At 53.7% G+C, this 24,628-nt stretch overlaps 1 protein-coding gene across 8 annotated transcripts in view; it reads right to left on the reverse strand.

Annotated features, from left to right (window-relative positions):
- The window catches only part of CDK5RAP2 (CDK5 regulatory subunit associated protein 2), a 153,057-nt gene that overhangs the window by 48,998 nt on the left and 79,431 nt on the right, over positions 1 to 24,628 (reverse strand). For 7 of the 8 annotated variants that reach the window (XM_038553244.1, XM_038553243.1, XM_038553241.1 and 4 more), the window contains 7 exons: positions 23,904 to 24,001; positions 22,513 to 22,643; positions 21,091 to 21,200; positions 19,132 to 19,260; positions 12,546 to 12,641; positions 10,546 to 10,733; positions 4,653 to 5,085 (listed from right to left, as the gene is read on the reverse strand). In XM_038553244.1, the coding sequence (XP_038409172.1) occupies positions 4,653 to 5,085; positions 10,546 to 10,733; positions 12,546 to 12,641; positions 19,132 to 19,260; positions 21,091 to 21,200; positions 22,513 to 22,643; positions 23,904 to 24,001 (1,185 nt within the window). The remainder of the gene's footprint in view (positions 1 to 4,652; positions 5,086 to 10,545; positions 10,734 to 12,545; positions 12,642 to 19,131; positions 19,261 to 21,090; positions 21,201 to 22,512; positions 22,644 to 23,903; positions 24,002 to 24,628) is intronic. The other variant, XM_038553242.1, reaches the window with a different exon arrangement.

Below are 24,628 nucleotides of genomic sequence, written 5' to 3' on the forward strand. Positions count from 1 at the left end.
CTCAGGCACTTCGAAGCCAGCCCAGCACCTGGCTCCTTCCGCCCATCATCCCATTCCCCACCCCAAAGCTACGCCGCTTCAACACGCTCCATGTTGGTGAATCACACCACCATCCCCTCACCGTGCAACCCAAACCTGGAAGTCCATCGAACTGCTCTTCGCACCCATCACCCACCCTCGCCACTTACCAGGCTCCATTAATTGCAGCTGTAAACGCATCTCTGAGGCCTCTGGACTCTCCTCGCTGCCTCCCACGGCCCCCTAAACACTGCTGGCGCTCACCTGCCACACAGCCACCTCCGGAGCACCCTCCCCCTCGCCCTTCCTGCCCTTTCTAGCCCACTCTCCATACTGTGACGGGAAAGGCAGAGCTGACATCCCTCGCCCCTGCTTACAACCACCGGCGTACTTCCCGGTCTCTCAGGACCTACCGCGGCCGCCTTGCTGTACGTGACCTGCAGCCCCGGTCACTGCCCTTCTCCCACTTCCCCTGGGCCCACACACTCCCCTCTATCAGCTCCTCAAATGTCTATGTTCCTTCCACCCCAGGGGCTCGGCACGCACCGTCCCCCCTGTCTACAGCACACTCTCTTGCCCGCCCCCACCACTCCAGTAATCCCCGTACATTCTCTAGGACCTCACTCATATGTGCCTTCCTCGGGAGAATGGGCCTTGATTTCCAAGACCAGGTCAGGTCTCCCTGTTAGGGACACTCACCGCCCCCTACAATTCTCTAGGGAGAACACTAGCACCCTCATAATCAAATGCCTGTGCAATTACTTGTTCTCTGTCTACCTTCTGCACTGGCCTATAAGCTCCAGGGTTCGGGACTCTGCGTTGCTTGGTCGTACTCTATCACAGCCTCCAGCACGAGAGCACAGTGGGTACTCAACAACTATTTGTGGAATGAACATGCAAAGAATGACTTAAGAGGCCAAATGGGGATGTCTTTCAAGTGGGGGGAATTTTAAATATATTAAAAAGTTGGGGAGAGGGACTAAACCTAGAAATATGTAAAGGACTATCACAATTCAATAATAAAAAGCACATATAACTCAATTAAAAGGTGGGCAAAGGATCTGATAGACATTTCTCAAAAGGGGACCTTTATATGGCCAATAAACACATGAAAACATGTTCAGTGTCATTAATCGTCAGGGAAATATAAATCAAATCACAATAGAATATTGCCACTCCCAACTCATTAGGACAGCTTCTAATTAAAATAATAACAAGTGTCGGCAAAGCTGTGGAGAAATTGGAACTCGCATGTTTCCGATGAAAATGTAAACTAGGAGCAGCTACTATAGAAAACAGCCTGGTGGTTCTTCAGAGTTCCCACATGACCCCGGATTCCACTCCTCGGTGTTTACCCAGGTGACGTGAAAACACACGACGTCCACACAAGAACTGGTATGTGAATGTTCACAGCGACGTCATTCATAATAGCTAAAAGGTAGAAATAACCCAAACGTCCATCGACTGATGAATGGATAAACAAAATGTGTGACATCCATACAATGGATATCGCTTGGCAATATAAAGAAATGAACCACCGATAAAGACTCCAGCACGAACGCACCTCGAAAATGCTACGCTAAGTGGAAGCAGTCACCAAAGATCACGTGTTACATGATTCCCTTTCTACGAAACATCCAGAGAAGCCAGACATCTAAAGACAGAAAGTAGATCAGTGGTTGCCTACAGCTAGAGCACTAGGGGGGAAAGGGGAAGTGACCGCCAATGGGTCAGGCAGGGCTTCTTTTTGGATAATTAAGCCCGTTCTACAATCGATTATGGTAGTAGATCTGTAACTATGGATTTACCAAAAAAAGAAAAAGACCAAACAACTCACTGCACTACGCACTGTAAATGGATAAACTGTAGGACATGTGGCTTGTCCCTCAATGGGGCTATTACTCTTTTTACTTTTTAAGTGGAAGAGAAGGAACCTGAGAGGAAAACAGGAAATACTTGGGACCCTGGGAATGACGAAATCAGCAAGGACTCTGAAAGCAGGAAAAGGGCGGAAGGAGCCCCGTGTGCATGTTCTGGGATGCAAAATGCTTTCAAGCACACTGTCCACGGTCCTCCGGCCAGCTCTGCAATCTCAGCACTCACAGGATAATAGACGTTACCGGGCCTATTTTCCAGACAAAAAACTGGGAGGTCAACCAACCGGTCCACTGTCGCACAACGAGGAGGTTAGAGGGCTGGACGTCACGACGGCTCTCCAGCCTCTACTGCTCGGTTAAGGAAAGGAAGACACTCTCTGCCCCAACATTCCAGGGCAGAGAGCAGGTTCAAGGCCAAGGACAGTTTGAGGCGGGAAGGGGGTCTGTTGGCGGGGGGCGGGGGGTGCCCATCAAAGAGGACCGCAAAATAACAGTCATTGGCTTGATCCTCGGTCTCCACCAATCTTTATTCTTGGATCCAAATCTGTGTGTCATATGGCAGGAGAAAAGATATCTGCAAGTGCACAAATGCCAAAGCCAATTTCAGGCTGGAAGACTGCCGTCAGTCACCCTAATGCGGGTTCTAAAATAACACCACACAAAATGCTACCTTATGGACACTGTGCACAGCCCCACCTACCGCCTTAGGAAAGATGTCAACATGGAAGTCCTCACTTGGGAGCGGAAGGGGGACAGGAACGCACACATGCCGAGCTCGACGTACACATGCACAGGCAAGCACAAAGCACCAGCCGGCCCTTGCCACACATCTCTTCCTGTCGCCACTGCACTAGCCTCAGCTCCTAGGTCACCCTGATCCCTCTGGGGCCACCAGGAAAGGTAAGTGGCCAGGCTTGAAGCCATCACTGGTCCATGTGTGATGGTGGCAAGAGGACTCCTCCCTTCCTGAGAAAAGTATGTTTAGACTACCCCTGTCGTGGGCACCTGGGTGGTTCAGTCAGTTAAGCATCCAGCTCTTGATCTCAGCTCAAGTCTTGATCTCAGGGTCATGGGCCAAGACCCACATTGGGAGTGGAGCCTACTTTAAAAAAAAAAAAATTCCCTATCCGCCTCTAAAATTGGACTTCGGTCTATATCCTTACTACTCCTCCCAACAGCTGACTCACTCTGGACCATTTTCTGAGACTTTGAGAGTCTGTATTTCTTCACATGTAAAATGTAGGGAATACCTATCTAACTCACAGGCTTCTTGAGATTAAATGTGATGGTATAGGTACAGGAAATCTAGCGTGATCCTGGCACAAACAGCAGATGCTAAAAAATAAACACTGTGGCCTTCCTTTTGAAGCCACAAGCAAGAAGGATAATTCTACGCTAAAAAAAAAATTTATATATTTGGGGAAATTAATGAGTTCATTCGATTATGTAATTTTTCTGCACAAAGGAGGCTACCTCCCACACAAACTGGGGGAAAAAAACATCTAGTTTTCCTAAAACACAGGTACAAACTAACAGAGCTGGGGGCAGATGAGAGCTTTCTATTCCAGCCAAAACGTACACATTTGCATCTGAAGTACCGTTAATATAATGGCAATGTCTTTTTATTTTTTTTATTTATTTATTTATTTTTTTTGTCTTTACTGATATCTTTAGAAAACCCTTTTCTAGAAATTACAGTTTTGGTGCATAATTTAAAACAATCAAAAGCAATTTTGCTAATGATATATCTAACTCCCTTTGGTATGCACAAAAGCAGTAATTTAGTGGTCAGAAAATAAACTTAATTCTCCATTCTGATGCTATGAAGCAGTGTGTACAGCTGATTTCTCAGATACAAAACACCCATCAGAAACAAGAACACCAACAGCCATCACTGGCGCTCTATTAGAAACATGACCTACTTCTCCACCAGAACACTGACATCTCTCCGCTTTGGGGAGCGTCAGCCCAACCCCTCCGCCCGGGAGGATTTTAGCAAAAGGTCCAATCAAACGCTGCCAAGAGAGTCTGGCTCTTAATCGTGTGGCATATTTGATGGTATTTGAGGAGAAGCATCGAGACAGCGTCTTGACTGAAGCCAAATGCATTCCCCCCACCAAAACCGGACCCTACCACGCTGGGCCAGAAGGAGCGGGGGGCGAGCCTTGGAAAGGGTAGAGCAGAGCACTCAGCCGCGGGGGGTTCCACTCAGCCCCTTAGCTGCGGGCTCACTGTGGGCACTGCGAGTCGGGCTTCCTCATCTCCGGGGAAATGTGGACCAAGCCCCAGAACAGTACCTCTCCGCCACACAGCCCGCACAAGATAAAACCGAGGTGCTCGGCCCTACTCCTAAAGTCAGGCTATCACAATTTCACTGCAATCTACAAAAGGAAATGTCCACCAGTGGGTGAAAATCCTACACCTTTTGGCACATTTCCCACAATGGAATATTTCAGAGCCACCGCAAGGAAACATGGTCCTGATACACAGCAGGAAAGAAAACGCTACACACAGATGTAAAAATACAGCTCTGTAAGGAAAACTGCATAAATGTCATGATGTACAGACGGAGAAGACCGGGCTGGGGGGGAGGTTAAGACGAACACACGCCTCTAGGGAGAGGCCAGACGAGGGGCAGGCAGGGGGAGACACCGGATTTTACAGACATCAGAAAAAGCAGTGAGATCAGAGTTGAGTTTTTAAGCCTTTCACTTGTATAAAAAAGAAAATAAATAAATAATCTATAGAAAAGCTTACTTTGTCGGCCCCACTGGGGAAGGAGAGGGCAGCGGCCGGCTTCCCTGGCACCAGGCACAAGCTCTGCGGCTGACCCTCAGCGTGGAACGTGGCGTCTGGGGGCTCCTCTTCCCAAACTCCTCTCTTGCCCTGGTTTGTGAACCTGAGTGTGTCGCCCTCCGCGGCCACGGTCTGCACGGAGGCATCTTTCAGCTCCCGCGTGGCCGCTTCACCCGCCCTGAGCAGCCGGGCTGTCCAAGGCGACCTCGGGTCATCACGGGACTTGGACGACGAGTCGACGTGGGCCAGGTGTCCTAGTTCACCTCCTAGCTGAACGGCCACCGGCGTCAGTGACTTCTCAGTCTTCCCATCAAGGTGTTCTGCGGAAACTCCCTGCTCTAGCGAGCGCATTCGTTCCAAGAGCAGTTCACGCAGCACTTTCAGGAGGTCTGGCCTGTTTTTCCAAAGGGAAGGAAGTGGGAGAAACAGGTTTTGTGCCCTAGCCTTGTGCCCCGCCCAGTCTCCCAAGTTTTCTCCACTGACTGGCCCGACGTCTGTCTAAACCACGCACCATGTGCCAGGACCCACAGCCCAGGATTTTACCCCAACCGCCTCGTGACCCCCCCTACCTGGGGATCCTGGCAGGTCTATCTCACGGAGAAGGGAATCACCTGACACAAGTACCCAGCAAGCGAGGGCCCGCGTGGCTGTGCGGGTGCCGGCTGGGCCTCAACAGGAGCAGACGGGTCACCAAGTACTGCCAACCGCGAGGTCCACCTGCCCCCGGCCCAGTCCTACATCCAGGGGAGTACGGCCCGGGTGGCCTGGTCACCCAGGTGGACCCTGTGCAGCCAGGGCCCGGGACACAGGCCCTCAACGAAGGGATGCTGCGAACGACTCGTAATACAAACAGCAGTGGCTTTGAAATCACACGAAAATGGCTTCAAATTCTAAGTCAGAGATTCTTTGGAAGTAACGTAATCCCCCTCCAAGGACGGCAACGAGGATTAAGCAAGAGAGCACAGAGGGAGCGGTACCTTCGCGTCCCTGGCCACCTGCCCCGTGCTCCCGCGGAGCCCGCCCAGCTGCGGCAGCGTGGACACTGAGGACGGCACCCGGGACACGAAGAGGCCCGTCTGGGGTGCTCCCTGCCTCTCTCCACTGGCCTGGGGCTTCCTCAGCGCTCCTGAGGCCCCCAGCAGGGCAGTGGGCAGGGGAAGCCCTCAGACAGTGGGGGGAAGAGAGCTGCTGGGACACACGTCCCCCGTCCCGCCTTCACAGGGCCAATGGCACGGCACCTCTAGGCCGTCCCCGGCGCTGTCCACAGCACGCAGGTCATGGACCCTGACTGGCTTTGCCTCTGCTCCCCGGGGTCACAGCCCAAAGAGACCACGTGTACCCAAGCCCTTACTTTGGGCTCCGCTTTCCTGGGAACCCAAACTGAGGGAGCTCGTAAAAGACTAGGGCGCAGTTCAGAGGAATCCCTGTGTTTCCTGTGCCGGGTGCCCGACGGACACCGAGGGGGCAAGACCACCTGCGAGGACTTAGCCTGGTGTCGGACACGGACATTGAGAAATCACTGCTTCACGGGGTCAAAGGGGGAACAGGGGCCCTGTGCAAGTTTAGGGGGTTACAAAGCCCCGATCCCGGGGTGCCCAGCCTGGGAGAGGCAGGAGATGCCAGAGAAGGGATTCTAGAGGCGAGGGGAGGTCAGCCAGGGCAAAGGAAACGGGACGTTCTCGGCATGAAAGCCAAGGTGACCAGGGAGGAGGCGCGGCTGGAAGCGAGGCAGGGAGAAGTCCGCGTGGGGGCACAGGGGAGCCTCCGGGCGACGCTCTGTGGCACGGGCGCCACCCGCATGCCGTGCGGCAGGACTGCACAGGCTCCTGTCCGGGGACGGCGGGAGCACACACTCCGCCCCTCCCAGGCCGCTCTAAACACCCGTGACAGCAGAAGAGGCATAACAGAAAACCCCGTAAGGGGCGCTACAGGCCTCAAAGTCAAGGCAAAATTTGTCCAAACATGAGAAACTGAGGAGGAGAGGCAGTCAGGAAAAAAGGGGGCATTTGCAGAAAGCACTGGGGCCAGAAATTTAACTCCCCTATGGTGGAGATCTCCCGGAGTCCAGGGAAAAGTCAGGGGCTCCCCCCACGGGAGAAGGGGGGCCGGGGGTGTCCACACAGGCAAACCAAACCTGCACGCACAACCCACTACGACAGCGGACGGGCCACAGCCCAACGTCCACACTCGAGAAAATCAAATTAATAAGGCAACCCGAAGACCTTCACATAAGTATGTGTAAATCACCTAAAAAATAAAGGAGATGTTTGAGCTGCTACCGTTTCCCACCTGTTTCTCACTAAATAAAAGAATTCTTTAGTTTTCCTATAAAAAAATAAAGACTTAAAAATAAAAAAGAAGAAAAAGGACTCATTTAAGAGAAGAAGGAAACCAGGAAAGCGCCAGGAAATGGTGGGCGCAGGGACTGGAGCAGGCGAGGACGGAGGGAGAGGCGGGCAGGAGGAGGGAGGCCGGCGTCCGGCCGGGCGCGGGGGACAGAAGGGGCCCTCGGCCGCGCTGCGCTCTCTTCCCTCTGCCGATCCTCTCGCCTGCCTCCGGCCCGGGACCGACGCTCGGCGCGACGCCCGATGGCCCCTGCCCTGTATCTGCGCCTGCGACACGTGACCGGGGCCGTGAACCCTCGAGGGCAGCGGGGAGGCCCCACTCCCATCCAGATCCCACCGCCCAGCTCTGGGGCAGGGGCGACTCCGTTCAGACCACAGCTTCGGCACACGGAGGCACAGGAAAAATTAAAGGTTTGAAAAACAGAATTTAAATGTACGGTACATTTTTTCACTTCGAATATGGAATCATCTAGCCTACACAAAGCATCTTAAAATTTAGTGAACCCAGACTTTAAAAAGACTGCTGGCACTTTACGCATGTTAAACTAAATTTTCCTTTCCTCTCCTTCCCTTAATATAGATTAAAAGTAATGACAATTGCTATTCAGCCGGCCAAAGGAGGACCGTTATTCACCACCAAACAACATACAATAAAACACAGGAAACAGGCTTTACAGACGGGCAGTAAAAGGCGGTGAAAGAGGCCATTAGACTATACCAAGGTGGGGGTGCTGTTAGACAAACCCCTCACGTGTGACTTTGCTAGAGATCTGCGCAGCGGATCCACCAAGCCGTCGCCGGATCAGGACCTGTTTAACGGTTCGGTCGAGGGTCTGGTCAGAGGCGCAGACACCGTTTACACGGCCTTCCCGAGGACCTGGGCCGCGGCGCGAGGCCGTGGGGGGCCGGCAGCTGCGAAGCCCGTGCGGCGTCGGGTCGTTAAGCACGCCAAGCACACTCGGGCCTCCCCGTGCGCCTGGGGGGTGGGGCCAAAGCTCACCCCACTTTACAGATGAAGCAATGGGCTCGGAAGACTCAAGATCCCCTAGCAAAGCGGCAGAACAAAGATCGGGGCAGCCCGATCCTCCTGAGCCCAGGGGTCACTATACCGTCTCCAATTCTCCCCATTTACCTTCTGCTGTGATGCTGAGCTTCTAACTGTCTGCACTGACGCTTCGGTATTTACCGAGCACCTCTCACCTGCCACCACAGCAGTGGGCATGCGTGGTGAAAAGGAATCAGGGGCTCGCATTTCATTAAGACGACATTCGTCCACGCCTATGTCGGTAACTAAATCAGACAACGTACAGCAGTGATGAGCAGGACCATCAGCCGCGGGAGGGAGGGAGGGAGTCCTGAGACCACGTGCAAGCAGGACTCCTGTTAGTGCTCAGCAAGGACCTGTCCACAGGGTGGATGTGGAGCTGAGACACCACCAGTCACATACATACTGCAGGCAGAGGGACGGCTGGTGCAAAGGCCCTGAGGTGTCTGAGGCACAGAGGAGCTCCGTGTGGCTGGGGGGTGGATGGTAAGGACAGAAAGAGGCGGGCTCCAGGGTGAGCAGCTCTGACCTTCCTGTAAGGGCAATGGAAGTCCACTGGAAGGTCGTACGCATGGAACAGATATGATCTGACCTAAGTTACAAAACGATCACTGGCTGCTCTGGGGAGAGTGGACAGTAGAGCAGCCTGCGCTGCTGGAGTCCAGGCAAGAGACGGTGGCGGCTGGGACAGGAGGGGACTCCCAAGCAGAAGAATAGTGTTTCTCTGACCAATTAAAATCCTGGTTGCCCAATGAGTGTTTGTAAAAGACTCCTCCAGAAGGTTCTCCAATGGCTCTAGCGCTTCCTAGCTACAGGAATGTCAAGTCCCCAAATGTCAGCTCCCACGTTTATAAGAAAGAAAACACCATGAGCAGCGCACAAAGCTGGTGTGAGGGTGAACTGAGGCTGGGCCTATGGTGCCCAGGGTGTGGGCCAGAGGGTGCAGACCCCGGAGGGGCCCTCGGGAGGGCCTGGGGGGCCACGACTGCACCATCACGGGCTTCAGTGGTCCGGTGCGAATGGCAGCTGTGCAGGGAACAAGACAGGGCCACAGACGTAGGCCGGCGTAAGAAACCCTGTCCTCACACTGCAACTGCCAACGCAGTCTGGAAGCTGTGGAGCAGAAACCTACAGGGAACAGGTAACTGAACCATAGATGTCACAGGCTGGCCTGGCAGGCGGGAGATGCTTTCTTTAAAATATGTAGTTAGGGGTCCACATCTTTAAAAATCAAGAGATGTAGGATACAATTTGGGGCTTCCACCGAAAGCCTGGAAGGCTGGGAGCCCAGGTGCCCGTACCACTCTGTCGCGTAGGGCTGAGAGGCTCCGGCCCAGTAGAGGGGGCACACGTGCCCGGGTTCGCCACATGCCCCCGCGGCCGCCATACTTTCCCCAGCTCAATCACCCAGGCACCTTCCAGGAGGTCCTCAGAGGGTGGCATCCCTACTCTCGGAGGGGACACTTGGGACCCTGACATGGAGAAAATCCTCCGTCTCTCAAGCCTTGACTCTGGTCACCAAGTCCCTGTGATAATAAACCAGAACGGCCCTAGACATGTGCCCCAACAGGACGCGAGCTAGAGAAGTGTGAGATGCCAGGCACCGGGGGCGGGTCAGCCTGCCTGAGCTCGAAAGCAGAACGGTCCGATCCTTATTTCTTAGCTAAGGAACGTCTGTGAGGCTTGGTGCACCAGCAGTGCAAGAACCAGCAGGGGTCCCGGCTCCTGCCAAGAGTCACGGGCAGGAGTTCTGGGCTCCGCTTCTCTGCCTCCACTGGAGAGAACTGGACAGTTTTACCGGACGCACAGCACCTGCCTGCCAGGCTCCTCCAACGGTGCGCCGTCTGCCTCCTCACGCACGAGAAGAGGTCGGAGAGGCCGGGGCCCTGAGAGAGGGAGGCGCGGCTCCGCCCGGCAGCTGTCGCCATGGTCTGGAAGAATGTGCAAGGGCGACAGTCTCCTCCCGAAGGGTTAATTTTAAAATTACAAAATGTACTGAATGTTTCTCCTTTTCTGGCTTAAGGCAAACCCCCGACTACTCCCTCACAGAGGACGGACGACGCCCAGCACAACGAGAAGACAAACCAAGCTCAAGCTCAACGTAACCAGCGAGTCACAACCACAGCGGCAGCTCCTGAGCTGGTGCAGAACCTGAGGAGACTCCAGGGGGGCTGTTCCTCTCGCCGACAGCCGGACAGCCCTCCCCAGGGCTCGCGGGCCGACTCCAGAGGAAAGCTTTCTTCCTCTCCGTAACGGGCTCGCATGCGGCTCTGCGGAGTCCCCTCCCAGCCACCAGCGCGCAGCCTAATTACTTAATTGCATGACTGGCAAGATTCCTTCCAAGACGTTTCAGGGGCTCGCTCAGCTAAATTCCACGGCACCACCATCTAAATCCATTTAGCAAAATGAGTTTGTTCTCCCCTCAAACTCGAGAGAAAAAGCAGTGCGGGGGCCCCACGTCTACCTGGATTCCAGGAACAACGTGGCCTTCTCGTTGAAAAAAGGGGCCAGCAGGTTCAGGAGCTCGCCTTCCTCTAGACTCTGGTCTCTGGGGCAGCCAGGTGTGTGGGCTCCATCGTAGTCTAGGATGCTAGAATCTGTGTGCCTCGAGTATCCGTTTTTGCAGCCCCCTTTGGAAAAGTCCTCCACGACCTGCAAAGCAGAGGATGCGGTCAAAACACGGCCCCTGGAAGAGAGGAGGGCCGTGCGTGGGGGAGAAAGGGCGGAGGCAGCGACCGAATGGGCAGCGCCAGCAAGCCTGAGGGCAACGGAAGCGCAGCAGGCAGGGCAGAGCGCGGCTCCGGCTCGCAGGCCCACGTGCCCTGTGGCGGGGCGGGGAGGTGCCTGTGCAAGAGCACGGACGGGTCACGCCACTTCTCCTCACCCTCAGTTCCCTGATCCGCACAACGTGGAGAGTAACGCCACCTCCCAAGGTGACCGTGAGAATAAAGTGAGATGACTGCCTCACCTAAGGTCCTGGCACAGTGTCCCGCCTGCCACGGCCATGTCCCCTCGCCCCCTGGCCCGCTCCTCGGGAGCCCAGGCCACGCCTGACGCTTCAGACGTCTGTCATCTACCTCTTGTGATGCATCCTCCCCGCTACAAATCGGGAAAGCGCCTTACTCTTTACAGAGACATGCTAATTAACATGACTTTGATTGGTCTCATTAGGAAAGTAGAGAGATCCTAATTCCCAGGGAGATGTTATTTACGGATCCATCTTCTGGGGTCACTGAGGGCCCCAGAGGAGTGGTACCAACAATGTGCCGAGTTAAAGCTTGTGTTGGGCATGCCCGAGGTGCTCCAATTAGCATTCTTTCTAAACTTCTTCTCCCAGTCTATAAATAACTGCCCTCGACTTCATTACTGCAGGTGGCACATACACTAGCCATCACACCCCTCTCTCACACTTGTAAAATGATTAAGATTATTAAATGGAAGACAAGACCCACACAAATGAGCAGTTATTTATAGGGTCTTGTTTGCCACCAATCTAGTTATTACGTCCATCTAAATAAGTAAGTTCCAAAGAAAGGAAATGTGGACTATCGTAATAAGAAGAGTCATAGCATTTCCTGAGCACTTCGTACATACCTTTCTATGCACTAATTGAAATATCACAGACACTCCGGCAAGGATGGATTATCTTCAAGGACCAAAAAACCCGGGCTGAGGGCCTACGCAAGGGTTAACTGAGGTCACAAAGATGAAGACCAAGACTCAAGACCTAATTCCAAGATCCCCACTTTGAACTGCTTTGCTTTCCAAAACCACCGACATTTTGATGATCTCACACTTGTGACTTCAAGAACTTCAACGCCTGGAAGGTTACAAATGCCAGACTGCAGCCTCCTCTGTCCATCGCATCCCAGGCTTTCAGGCTCTTTCAACCTCGGGAGAACGTTTGTCCCAAATGCCCAGTATCAATGTGACTGGAGGAACGTTCTCAACGATGCCCACGTGCCACCACGCGGGGCTCCAGATCAGGAGACTGGAGAGGGCCCCGAGAAGGGCGTCCTACGCTGCAGCGAAGTGATCTGGGACTCCACTGAGCGCAGCTCCTGCAGGGGAGGGGCTCCCCTCCCAACTCGGTCACTCACCTGCCCTGCGCCCTGGAGAGATCCTCTCCCCTCACAGGGCTCCGTCTCCAACGCAGACAACAAATGGGTCGGTTAGAGCGCCACAGGTCTGACCAACTCCAGCAGCCGATGCCTGTTACTCTCTGACAACAACCCTGTTTTTATTGGCAACTCCTGGTCTCGCTGTTTCTCAACTGGCTCTACCACCCTGTTTGGAACTTACGAGAAGGAAGAGACCTAGCGTCTCGGCTCCCCGCTGGCATACAGCAGGCGCTCGACACGGGCAGAAGGAACGGAGAAGCCACCGGATTCACTCCAAGCAGGAAGGCTGGCTTGGGCACAGAGAGGGGAGCATGGAACTGGGAGGTGACTGCCACGTCCCTACCTTGTCACTCTGCTCCAAATGCTGGTCACTCGGGAAATTATTCTCGTCATCCGCTCCAATTCTGGTCGTGTCCTCATCCTCCTTGCTAGCCAAAAGCTACATGGAGCATGGAATGGTGTGAAAATGCAACCCAAAAAAGTGTGCAGCATGAATATGCATGAGTAAGTCAGTGATGTCTTTTTTTTTTTTAATGCAAAACAAAAAACAAACCGAAAAGGAGGCAGAAACGAATGCCAAAGCCAATGAAATAAAAATTAACCAAAGTTAGAGATGCTAGTTCTAGCAAATCACACACAGCTGCCTAGAACCAAGCATAATTGAAGGACAAATTCCCCAAGAAATGACAAAAGCCATTTCCCCCTGCCCTTGCAGGGCCTTCCCCGAGCTGCTGTAAATTGAATATGCTGTCTGTTGTGCCGCTGCCATTCCTGCCATGGCTAAATTCACTTTCAGATTATATAAAAGTAACAAGATTTTGGAGAAAAGCTATTGATGGAATTGAAAACATCAAATAGCAAGAAGGCAGTAAATGAAATTTATGCTGTGCCCGATTTATGCATCACTTCTCCAGTTTAGCACAGGGCATAAACCTCTTCTTGGACTGTCACACACCCGAGATGGACAGTCCCCACAACGCCGTCACTTTGCTGACAAAAAGTCCTCATCGCTAATGAGTATCGAGCTGGCCTGACGATAACTTTATGCTTTGGAAATGAAGAACTTTTTTTTTTTTTATAAAGATTGCATGAATCCCTAATGCTTTAAAGAAGTGTAAATCCCAAAGCTTCTGCACTCTGCACTCCGCAGAATGGACAATACGATGTTCTCAAGGGGGCCAGATCTCAGCTCGCTGGAAGAGCAGAACTTCTAGTCCTGGGACACCTGGATTAAAGCAAATAAAAACAGAGAGGACAGGTGGCCACCCAGGGAGGTCATCAGTCAAAACTGGTTCAGAAATTATACCAAACCTCACCTCACCAATGAAACTGTAAGTTCCGCGCCAAAGTGTCAAAACCACAAACCGGGCGCTGAGTCACTGGCCCAGGTGCTGTTGTACATACGAGATTTCTAAGGTTCTGTCGCTACAGTTTTATTTACAAATTCCTACATTTAGTCCATACTTTCCGCAGACCAACTTAAATTCTTCTGACCTTCCTTTTATAGGAAACCCTTATTTTGGAAGAAAGCAAACCAAACAAAGCAAACTGACTTCATTTAAGTCATTTTTATAGAAAACTTTCCAGGACCAGAACACACTCAACCTGACCATATCCAAATCTGTCATCAGGCTCAAAGAGGACTGATGACCTTACAAATCAGAGCTGTAGGGGCCCAACGGGGGCTCAGTGGTTGAGCATCTGCTTTTAGCTCAGGGCATGACCCCGGGGTCCTGGGATCGAGTCCCACATCGGGCTCCTGCAGGGAGCCTGCTTCTCCCTCTGCCTGGGTCTCTGCCTCCCTTTCTGTGTCTCTCATGAATAAATAAAATCCTTAAAAAAAAAAAAAAAAAATCGTGCTTCTAAACTATTGACCACTAAACAGGCTAGCTACATGTGAATATACTTACCAACGCATAAAAGTTTCCACATGTGGATGAGGTGCTTCTCTCTCTCTAGCGGCATCTTTCCTCATTATTAAAACATTCTCAAGTGATAAGGACCAACCAGGACTATCAAACTTGTTGGTGGGCGTACAAAAGGTCAGACGACTGTGGAAAAAGTACTGGCAGTATCTTCTAAAACAAATAACCCTGTGGCTTGGGAATCCTACTCCTGGGTATTCATCAAGAAAAATGAAAACCAATATCCTCATAAAGATCTATGCAGGAATGTTCCTACCAACTTTTCATAATATCCAAAAACCGAAACAACCCAAGTGCACATCGATAGCCGAATGAATAAACAAATTTTAATATATTTACACACGATGGGAATGCTACTTAGCAATAAAAGGAACGTGTGGCTGGTTCACACTACAACACGGATGAATCCCAGAAACAGAACGCCGACAGAAAGCAGCTTCACACAAGAGGGAGTCTACGTGCAGACTCCATTTATGTGGAAGCCTAGTGCGGGCAAAACTAGCCCATGGGGGACACAAGTGGGGGCCTGCGGGAGCCGTGGGAACCCAGGAGGGACACGAGGCGTCCGGAGGAGGCGTGGGGTACAGGGGGACGCACATTCGTAAGACTTAGCGAATACGCAGTTGCCATTTCTGTATTTCAACATATGTGAACTCAACCTTAAAGGAAAAAATAACCATAAACACACCATGAAGTTAAGATGTGTATGTTGAAGTATTTCAGAGGAAGGAAGTGTATTTGTAATCGTGGTGGAACTTAGTCATTTACATTAAAATTTATCAAAAAGGTAAGGGGGTGGGATCCCTGGGTGGCGCAGTGGTTTAGCGCCTGCCTTTGGCCCAGGGCGCGATCCTGGAGACCCGGGATCGAATCCCACGTCAGGCTCCCGGTGCATGGAGCCTGCTTCTCCCTCTGCCTGTGTCTCTGCCTCTCTCTCTCTCTCTCTGTGACTATCATAAATAAGTAAAAATTAAAAAAAAAAAAAAAAAGGTAAGGGGGTGACGATGGAAACCCGGGCGGTGTTAACAGGACAATCCAGGGGGGGGGGTACGTGGGTGCTCACTGTCAGGTTCTTCTCACTCTGCTGTGTTTAAATTTCTTCAGGCTAAAATGCTGGGGGGACGTGTCTCTCATCTTTTAAAACACAAAACAACAACAGCGTCTCTCTGGCTCCCCAGCAGCTCCGGTGGCTGAGCTCTCGGCCCCTCTCCAAGCTTCCCGAGAGAACTTTGGTCCCAGCTGCAGGTGGGAGGTCCCCGGGGCTGTCCCCCAGGGGACGGAGCACACGCCAGCCCAGGGAGGGGCGGCGGGGAGCCAGCCGCGGGCCCCGTGGGTACAGGAAGGGCCCCGTGCGTGGAGCTGAGAGAGACACGGCTTACCCCAGGGCACTCCAAGTCCAGGTACCGGGAGTCTCTCTTCAGTCCCAGGACCGCAGCCACACCACGGCCTGAGCAGTGAGACAGGATGAACTTTCCTTCCTCTTTACCTCCGCTGACTTGGTCGAAATTAAAAGTAAACTCAATTTCCACCAACGGCCAAGAAATTAAATGTGTGGACACAGAGAAATGTCCCTCCTCCACATGTGAACGCCCCACTGGCAACCTCTGAGAGTACCTGACCCTCGCAGACACTGCCCCTCTGCGTCCCTGCGTCCCACGCGGGTGGGGCGCCACCCCGCCCCCACGTCACCGCCTGGCGCCCAGGCAGCGCTGCCGAGAGCCCGCGCCAAGGGACAGTCTTTTAAAGTGAGAGCTGAGACCAAAGGACCAGGATCACCCCTGGTCCTCCGCTCCACACGCTTACGGGAGACGCACACTCTCGGGCCCCAGGCCAGGCTCACGGAACCGGAGCCTTCGTTTTAACGAGACGCCAGGAGAGTCCCACGCACGTCGCACTTTAGGAGCTCTGCCCTACGGTGCCACACACACGACCCCGCACAGAGTCCGAATAAGGCTCTCGTCCTAACTCCCCCTGACTGACTCCAAACAGTGAACTAACCGCTCTACTGCGCACCTACTATATCCCAGGCACCGTGTCGAGGGCTCTTTATAAATCATGTAAAATTCATAATAACTTATGAGGTCAAACTCTTAGAAACCTCGTCCTTTTAACGAAATCCAATCTGCTTCCGACAAACTCCACTTTATCCTGCTACTAATAGCAGAAGTTAACAAGCACCTCCTACTTCTGAGCATTACGTCTGTCCTCGGGAGTCACACCACCTTTATTTCTCATTCAACATAGCAGCCAGCCCTTCCAATACCTGCATTCAATCACATGATGTCCCTCAATCCATGTTTTCCCTCCATGCCAAAAAATAAAATAAAAAAAAAATCCTAGTTCCTAGCCCTTTCTAAAACTGATGATTTAAGTAAATAATAACAGACTAGCTCTTTCCGTGCACACACATGTAGCCTACAACCCACCCGAGGGGACAGTTCCGCACATCACACGGTTTGTGGTTTGCAAGGCTCACGGCCCCAATCACGCCTGCTCATCAATTCTCAACCACGTTTTCTATAATGTGTAAGTTAATAACCGGTAAATAAACATAAAGAAGGCACCTGGGTGGCTCAGCCGGGGAAGCATCTGCCTCCAGCTCAGGTCACCGTCTCAGGGTCCTGGGGTCGAGTCCCGGTGTCGGGCTCCCTGCTCAGTGGGGAGTCTGCTTCTCCCTCTGCCCCGCCCCTCCCCGGCCCTGTTCATTCTCTCTCACTCTCTCAAATAAATAAATAAAATCTTTTAAAAAAGTAAAAATAAGCACAAAGAAATAGAAGCAAACTGATCAGAGATTATTTTAATGCCCTTTAAAACCAAAGGACACCTGTTCTCAGTCTTTTCTGTGTTTTCTAAGTGAATTGCTCATGTGCAGCAGTGAGCACTGTCCCAATCAGCTGGAGGGAATCCATGCCCAGGCAACCATTCTGAGGACAAACCTGACAAACTGCACCAAGGGCCTCCTACTACTTATACCCTTAGTCAAACTCAAAGTTGCAGGGGGAGCCTATAGGAAATAGAGTTACATGCCTACTTTATACCTGTATCTACCTATAGACCTAGAAATTACGTATCTGGGAATACAGTCTAAGGGGAAAAAAATCTAAACCCAAACCCAGAAAAAGATTTGTGTCTGAAGACACTCATCAAGTAATTTAAGACAGCGAATCACTGGAAATAATCTACGTGTCCAACAATAATGCAGCAATTCAATTTCAGCTCATTCATAAGATGAAACAAGATGCTGTAACCTAACAGCAATTGGAAAAAAAAAAAGGAACAAAACCATATATGCATTGTGGGCCTGCACGTGTCCATATACACAAACAGAGAAGGAAGGATTCCAAATGTCAAATAACTGTACGTGTTTTAAAGTGACAGGATTGGGGTAATTTCTTTTCTGCATTTTAACCCGATGCTGTTGACTAATTAAATATTAGAGAGAAAATACTGAATTTTGAAAACACGGAACAGATTCGCTTTCTCCCCTCCCTCTTCCTGCTTTGCAGGCTCCGGGCAGCAGGGCCAGTGCCCAGCCCCCCCGCAGGCCCTGCCGCTTAGAGAGGCCACGGGCAGCCCGGGCGTTTCCAGGCCCCATCAAAGGGGAACCACACGCACGCCCAGGGCCCGGCAGCGTCCCGTCTGCGCCATCCCACCTCTCCTCCCTCAGCTCAAGGCCCCTGTGGGAACAGCTCCCTCCCGGGTGGCTCTTCGGACCTTCCCATCCTATTCGTGGAAGACGGGAAACCGGGAGCCAGGACGCAGCATCCAGAGAGAACGTCAAGGTGAAGTGCAATCTGACAAATGGCTCATATCTGAACCGGCTGGTATGAAGATCTCAGAGTGGGAAGAGGAAAAAGCCTCTGTTCTCCAAAGAACATAATGGGACATTTAACAGATTTTTGTTCAAAGGGCAAGTGAACAAACAAACTTGCCATTTACGACTCCAATGAAGTAGGTGAGGAATGAGCTGCTTATTAAAGATGCTGCCTGGGAGAAAACAAACCAAGAGACTTATTTCTCCCTAAACGGACTGCAGATATTCTTTGTTTCCAAAATTAGGTGGAGCCTTGGAGGCTAAGATCCATAAATAACACCCGCTCCGTCAAAGAGCACGGCCTCCTGCCCGCTGTGGCCCCGAGGCCCGCCCGGCCTGGCCCGACGCTGCACCCTGCAGCACCTGTGGGCCGACTGGGGAGCCCGGGCCCGCGGACAGAAGGGCCCTGGCCTGGCGCCAAGATCAGCTCTGCCCAGCTTGGCCGCGGAGGCGGGGGGGGGGGGGGGCATCAGGGCTAAGGGCAGCGACGGCCGGCTCTTCCCGGTACACGACTCCAGGCTCCCCTGTGGTCCGCTGGCCGGCCATGGGGGGGACAAGAGGGACAGGGACAGGAGGGCCTCACAGCGACAGTGGAGGCCCCCAGGGGGCCAGGTGGGCTGGGGCGTCCCTCGTCTCTCCTGAGGCGGAGCACTCCCGGAGAGGCCGAGGACGCGGCCCCCAAACCGCAGGCCGCCTCCCGGTCCTGCCCAGACACACGATTTAACCCTTGACCCCCGGACTTTCCGAGACCAGCAGCAGAAACCCCTGCGGCAGGCGGCCGGGCGGGAGGGCGCGGGACAGGCTGGCGGCCCCCCTCCCCACGGCGGCAGAGTGCGGGAGCTGGGTCCGCGTGGGGGGCGACACTCATGCAGTCCCACCCCAGCCCGGAGGCCCCAACCGTGAGGGGGTGCACAGAACTCAGATTAACCCAAAAAGTAAATGAAAATGCATTTATGCATTTGTTTTCCGATGGTAAGGGATTCCTTAGGACGGCCGGACACGCCCCGAGCGACCTGGGCGGCGTGGCAACTGGCCAGGGCCCTCTGAGGCCACACGCTCAGCCGCAGGCGCCCCCGCAGCCACGCCCCGGGGCCGGCTCAGGGCCCAGCACTGCCGGACCTGCCCCCCGTGTCCGCGCAGACGTACCCGGGGCAGCTGCAGGCGCGCGGGCCGGTCCCGGCTGCTCTTACCTGCGACTGTGCCGCCGACCCGAGTCTGTCCCCGCCCTGGGCGCCCATGCACGAGAGATCAAGCATGGTCTTCTTCAGGTGCTGGTTGTCCGCGTGCAGCTCCCTCACCAGCTGTATCAGGTCACTGACCTGCGGACGGAGCAGAGGGAGACGGGCTGCCCACCAGCCGACCTCGGCCTCCCGGGCCCCGGCCCCTGGCTCCGCTCAGGGCGCGCTGAAACCCGCAGCCGCACGCCTGTGTTCGAACCCCCGCCACCCCTCCCGGGCTGCTGCAGGAACCGGTCGGGATCGGGCCACAGCTCCTACTTGAGGACAAGCCCGGGTGGACGGCCCCGAGACGTGTCAGGGGCCTCCCTCAGCACCGACCTTCGCCGACCGACCCAGCGACGTCAGTGGTGCTCATCTCCTTCAGTTACAAAGCAACTCACAGCTACTCAAAGACGCCACAAGCTTCAGCCCTTCATTCCCTACAGACGTCCTGAGGGGGGCCAGGCTGCCGGACTCCTCCCACCTCCACGAGGAGCGGACACAGAGAGGCGTAGGGCCCGAGGCCCCAGGCGGGACGTGCGGGGCACCGCGTGACGTATAAGGACGGCCGGAGGGCCTGTCCACGGGGGAAAGGGCTGCTGCCTCCCCACGGGCCAAGCGGGCTGCAGCTGAGACCCCGGGCTCCCAGCCCTGGGCTCCTCCCTCCGTGCGCCCGGGTCCTGCCAGCCCAGGGCCACCACAATCAAGCACTACCTTCCTCCCCTCAAGCTTCTACCCCAACGGCTAGTAATTCTGCAGACGTCTCACTGGAGGAAGCGTCAGCCCCCCGACTACACAGGAGGCGTCCAGCACCGGGAACCGCGACGACACCTGGGCCCCACCAAGGCTGGGGTGAGAAGAGCAAAACGCCCCGGCCCTGCAGACAGTTACTAAGTGCCAAGCACGCCGCGTCCTTCCCGCCCCTACACGTCGCCACAGGAGGTGCTCCCAGCTGCCCTCACCGTCCCCGCGTCCCTGAAGAACCTTCAACAACTGAAACGCCTCAAGGCTCCTTGTTCCACTCCTCCCCAAACACTCGAATTCTCAATTCTCCTTTCTATTCCTAACTTTTAGTTGCTTACACCTACCGGTCTCTCTCTCTCTCCCTCTGCAGAGAAGACCTCCACCGAGACAAACTCCTATTCATCCTTCAAAACCCACTTCAGGCCTCACATCTGCTGAAAAGCCTCCTGTGAGCCAGTGAGCACCTGCAGCCCCCGAGGACTCCCCTCTCCTCCTGTGCCACGTCTGCTACCTCTGCCTCGCCCACCCACCTACCGGGGCAACCCCCGCACCCGCACTGCAACCACCTGCTGACGTGTCTGACCGCTCTACCGCAATGGGAATTGCTCCAAGGCAGAAACTGAATCTGTCATACGTGGATGATAATTTTATAACAAACTGTCTCCTCTGAGCTCACAGTTCCTACTCTTATCAGTGGCTGCCAGAGTCTTGGAAGTTCGAAACCACTCTCATCACACCAACAATCAACAGATTGAGGAACCTGGTTCCCAGTTTTAAAAAAGATTCACTGATCAAACCTGGGTCTTCATTCTTTCAGAAAGCACGTGTTAACTCCCACTATGCGTGGAAGGCCCTGGAACATCAAAAGTAGGTGAGATACAATCACTAACTTTAAGATGCTCGCAGCCTGGTGGGGATTCAGACGAATAAGCAGGTAAGTCCAGATCAGCGTGAGCACGCCGTGCCGCCGGCGCGAGAGGAGGGAGCGACCTGAGGGGGGACTGCACGGCATCCGCTAGGGCACATCGAGCCTGGGCTGGTCCCAGGAGGAACAAAGGTCGAGCAAAGACAGGCAGCGACAGAGGGAAGAAAGGCAAGGAAAGAGGCTTTCAGAACCTTACACCTCAGATCAGAAACCCGGGAGGCAACAAATAACCAACCAAGGGCTCAGAGTTCACAGGTCAGTACCTTTTTCTTAAGTTCTTCTTGAGAAAAATGCTCCACTTGAAACCGATTGGGCTCTTCAAGGCAAATACTCAGGTAAGATGTTTGATCACTGTAAAATGAAAATGGTTCTTCTGCAAAAAGAAAAAAGGGAGGGAGAAGAAACAATATTAGAACCAGATCCTTCCGAGCCCAATCCTAGTACAGCCCCGTACGGAGGGAGGGGACGGGGTGGGGGGGTCGCTACGAGGGGGAGTCAGTACAAACAGGGAGTTGAACGTTCCATCTTTGGAGCAAAAGTAATTTTCCCTCTTTCTCTACGGGCTGGTATCTCAACGTGTGGTTTCGTCGCGGGCTGCGGCTGTCGCTGCGGCCTGTTCTGAATTATGATCTGCATACCAAGTGCTGTACCTAGAGACCATTCGGAGTGGCACGAGCGAATGGTGATTTCAGTTTAAATGAGGGAGTGATTCTGTTTAGGAGCGAATACAGGAAAGTTAGACGTGACCCTCAAGGGCGGCGCTTCAGGGAAATAAAGGTGCCTCGTGTATTTCTTAGTGGCCCCAGAGCCCTCCGTGGTCATGAGCTCACCAAGTGCAGACACGGCTGCTAGATCTAAGATAAGGGGACCTCCGGCCACCTGCATAAAGGTCGACTTCCTCTGCAGCAAAGGTCGCATCCCCATGGGGAAGGAAGGCTCTGAGGAAGGGCGGGCTACGTCCTGAGTGATGCGTCTACAAACATGATCCCACTTAACGATCTGGGGAGAAGCGCCGATACGCCTAGTGCACTGGGAGGAGCCGCTCCTCATAGGAAGATGTCCTGGCTCGGACGTGGGTACATCAATCCCACCCCACCCCGAGCCACAGCATCTGCATTTGTAAAATGAAGTCAACACCTACGCCAGCCAAGGGGACGAGCGTCAGGATCAGTGATGAGCAATGAGGTGCCTGCTGCTGTGCCGTGTACACAGCAGGTGCTCCTGCTCCAGAAGGGTCAAGCCTACCACTGCAATTTCCAAATTTTTTTGCTCCTATGTGCCAGGCACCAGGCTAGAGACAGAAAGGAAGAGGACACTAGCGCACCCTACGGGCTCTGGTTCCAGCGAGCGGAGGGCCAGGTGTGGCTGCGACGAGCACGGCAACGCGAGGACCACAGGCCCCTCACCTTGGAGCCCTCCCTACGGAGTCGCCTGTGGCGGCGACAATGCCGACGGCAAGGTCTCAACAGGAAGCAGCCATCTCAGCGCCACGTGCCCGTGCGGCCCAGACTCCGCAGCAGGTGCCCCGGCACGCAAACTCACACGATGCGCTGAGCCCTCCCACGGAGGCCGAAGCGGACGCGCACAGACTGGGGGGCCAACATCAACACGGTCACCCCGAGAAAGGAACCCAGACAAAACCCTGTAGGCTCCTCATCCCCTCGTTCAGCCAAGAGAGCACCCACCTTCCCGCCTCCGAATTTCACTGATCTGCTCCTCCAGGGTCTTTTGTAAATTCCGATAGGACAGCACGTCCTGCTCCAGTTGCTTCCGCAAAGCGAAAATGCTGTTTAACTCGGCCTGCAGGCTGTTGATACTTGGTAAAACAAGACACCAGAAATTTTAAGTTTTTATTTAAACTCGTTACTTAACATGCAGAGTAAAATCTGTGTAGAATATAGTGACTCAACACATCCATACCTCACCCGAAACCACCAGCAGTTTTTAAACAGACCCATTTGCACTTTAAAATACAAACGCCAGGGATCCCTGGGTGGCGCAGCGGTTTGGCGCCTGCCTTTGGCCCAGGGCGCGATCCTGGAGACCCGGGATCGAATCCCACATCAGGCTCCCGGTGCATGGAGCCTGCTTCTCCCTCTGCCTGTGTCTCTGCCTCTCTCTCTCTCTCTCTCTCTCTCTCTATCATAAATAAATTAAAAAAAAAAAAAAAAAAAAAATTAAAATACAAACGCCAGCAAGCCTCCCCTTGACTATTAAGTCATCAGTGGGTTTTGTTTTGTTTTTTTCTGGTTATAAAAGTAAAGACATGTTTACGAAAAATTTAAAATACAAAAGCACAGGAAAACAAACACTACCATGGTCCCCCTACCCATTAACATGTGGCAGGCTACATGCCCTTTCTTCTTTTTTAAGACCCCGGCACCACCGCTCACTGGCACCAGATCACCTCGGCAATTCTGGGGAGACACAGGTCGCTCCAAGGCAGGAACTTGTTGGGTTCCCGCGTGCAGTCACTCCCCACGGGACCCACTGTGGACGTCGCGTAAGCTCTCTGTTTTCAGGGCCTCAGGGAAGCAGGACGGCCGTGAGGATGGGGCGCTAACACACTCGGAGCCCTCTCTAAATCTGGACCCAAGTAGGATAAACATTTCATCCTAACGATCATATTTCTATCCTATGCTCGTCAGGATAAAAAAAACTTAAACAATCCAAATACCAAAGAATTGTTTTGTTTTGTTTTTGAAGACTTATTTACTTGAGAGAGAGAGAGAGAGAGAGAGAGAGAAAAAGTGCCTGGGGGGGAGGGGAGGAAGGGGAGAAACCCAAGCAGACCGTGCTGGGCGCGAAGCCTGACATGGGGCTCGGTCTCACCACCCAGAGACCACGGCCTGAGCCTACATCAAGGGTCTGGATGCTCGACCAACCGAGCCACCCGGGCGTCCCCAAATCAGACAATTCTTGATGTAAGATGTTTATCTACGTACGGCAATCACCACCAAAAGGCATTTGAAGCTTCTGAGCAAACCGGAAGGGCTCTGCTGCCTCAGACGCCAAATGTATTTATTCAAAGTAGGTATGTGTCCGTGCGTGTGTGACGTGCAAACTGTGACCTTACCTGTCCGGGTCCTGCAGGGACTTCACCAGATGAGCGTAGATGTCCCGCTCCTTCTTCAAGACCCGAAGCAGCTCTTCATAGTCTAATTGTTGCTTTTCCTGGAAATGACAATGGGCACCTGACATGAAGGGGGGAACCTCAAAAGCGTACACCCTGACATGATGCAGATGTGGGCCGTTCACAGACCCAGGCCCTGATGAGGCCACGTCGGGGCACCACCTGCAGGACGCCGGGGAACGACGGGCACCACGGCCCCCAGCAGAGCTCCCCGCTGCGCCCGGGTCTGGACAGCAGCTATAAAAGGAGCATCGCGCACCCGACGCACCCGGGGCGAAACCGCCGCTCGCTCGGTCTACACTACAGAGATGGCCTTCCACGCTCGCTCTTGCTCCCAAGACAAGAAGCCCGTCAACCCACCCTGGTGTCCGGGACAGGGGACTCACACTCCAACAGAAAAGGTCCAGCGAGCCACGCGCTAAAGCGACCGGAGCCGGATCTCTGCTCCTCACCAGCCCTGTGACCTAAGGGAGAAGCTAAAACCAGCGGGTCACGGTCTGAAGAGTATCGGGACGCTGACCGAGCCTCGAACGGCCCAGGATGCGTACTAACGGCAGAGGAGGGACGAGGGCGCCACCTGACAGTCCTGGAAGCCAGCTTGCCCAGCCATGCGCAGGCGTGAGCCGTGACCCCTCAGGAGGGCACAGGGCGAGGACGCGGCCGCGCAG

The sequence above is a fragment of the Canis lupus genome, chromosome 11 (assembly GCF_011100685.1).
Source record: "Canis lupus familiaris isolate Mischka breed German Shepherd chromosome 11, alternate assembly UU_Cfam_GSD_1.0, whole genome shotgun sequence".
NCBI lineage: Eukaryota > Metazoa > Chordata > Mammalia > Carnivora > Canidae > Canis > Canis lupus.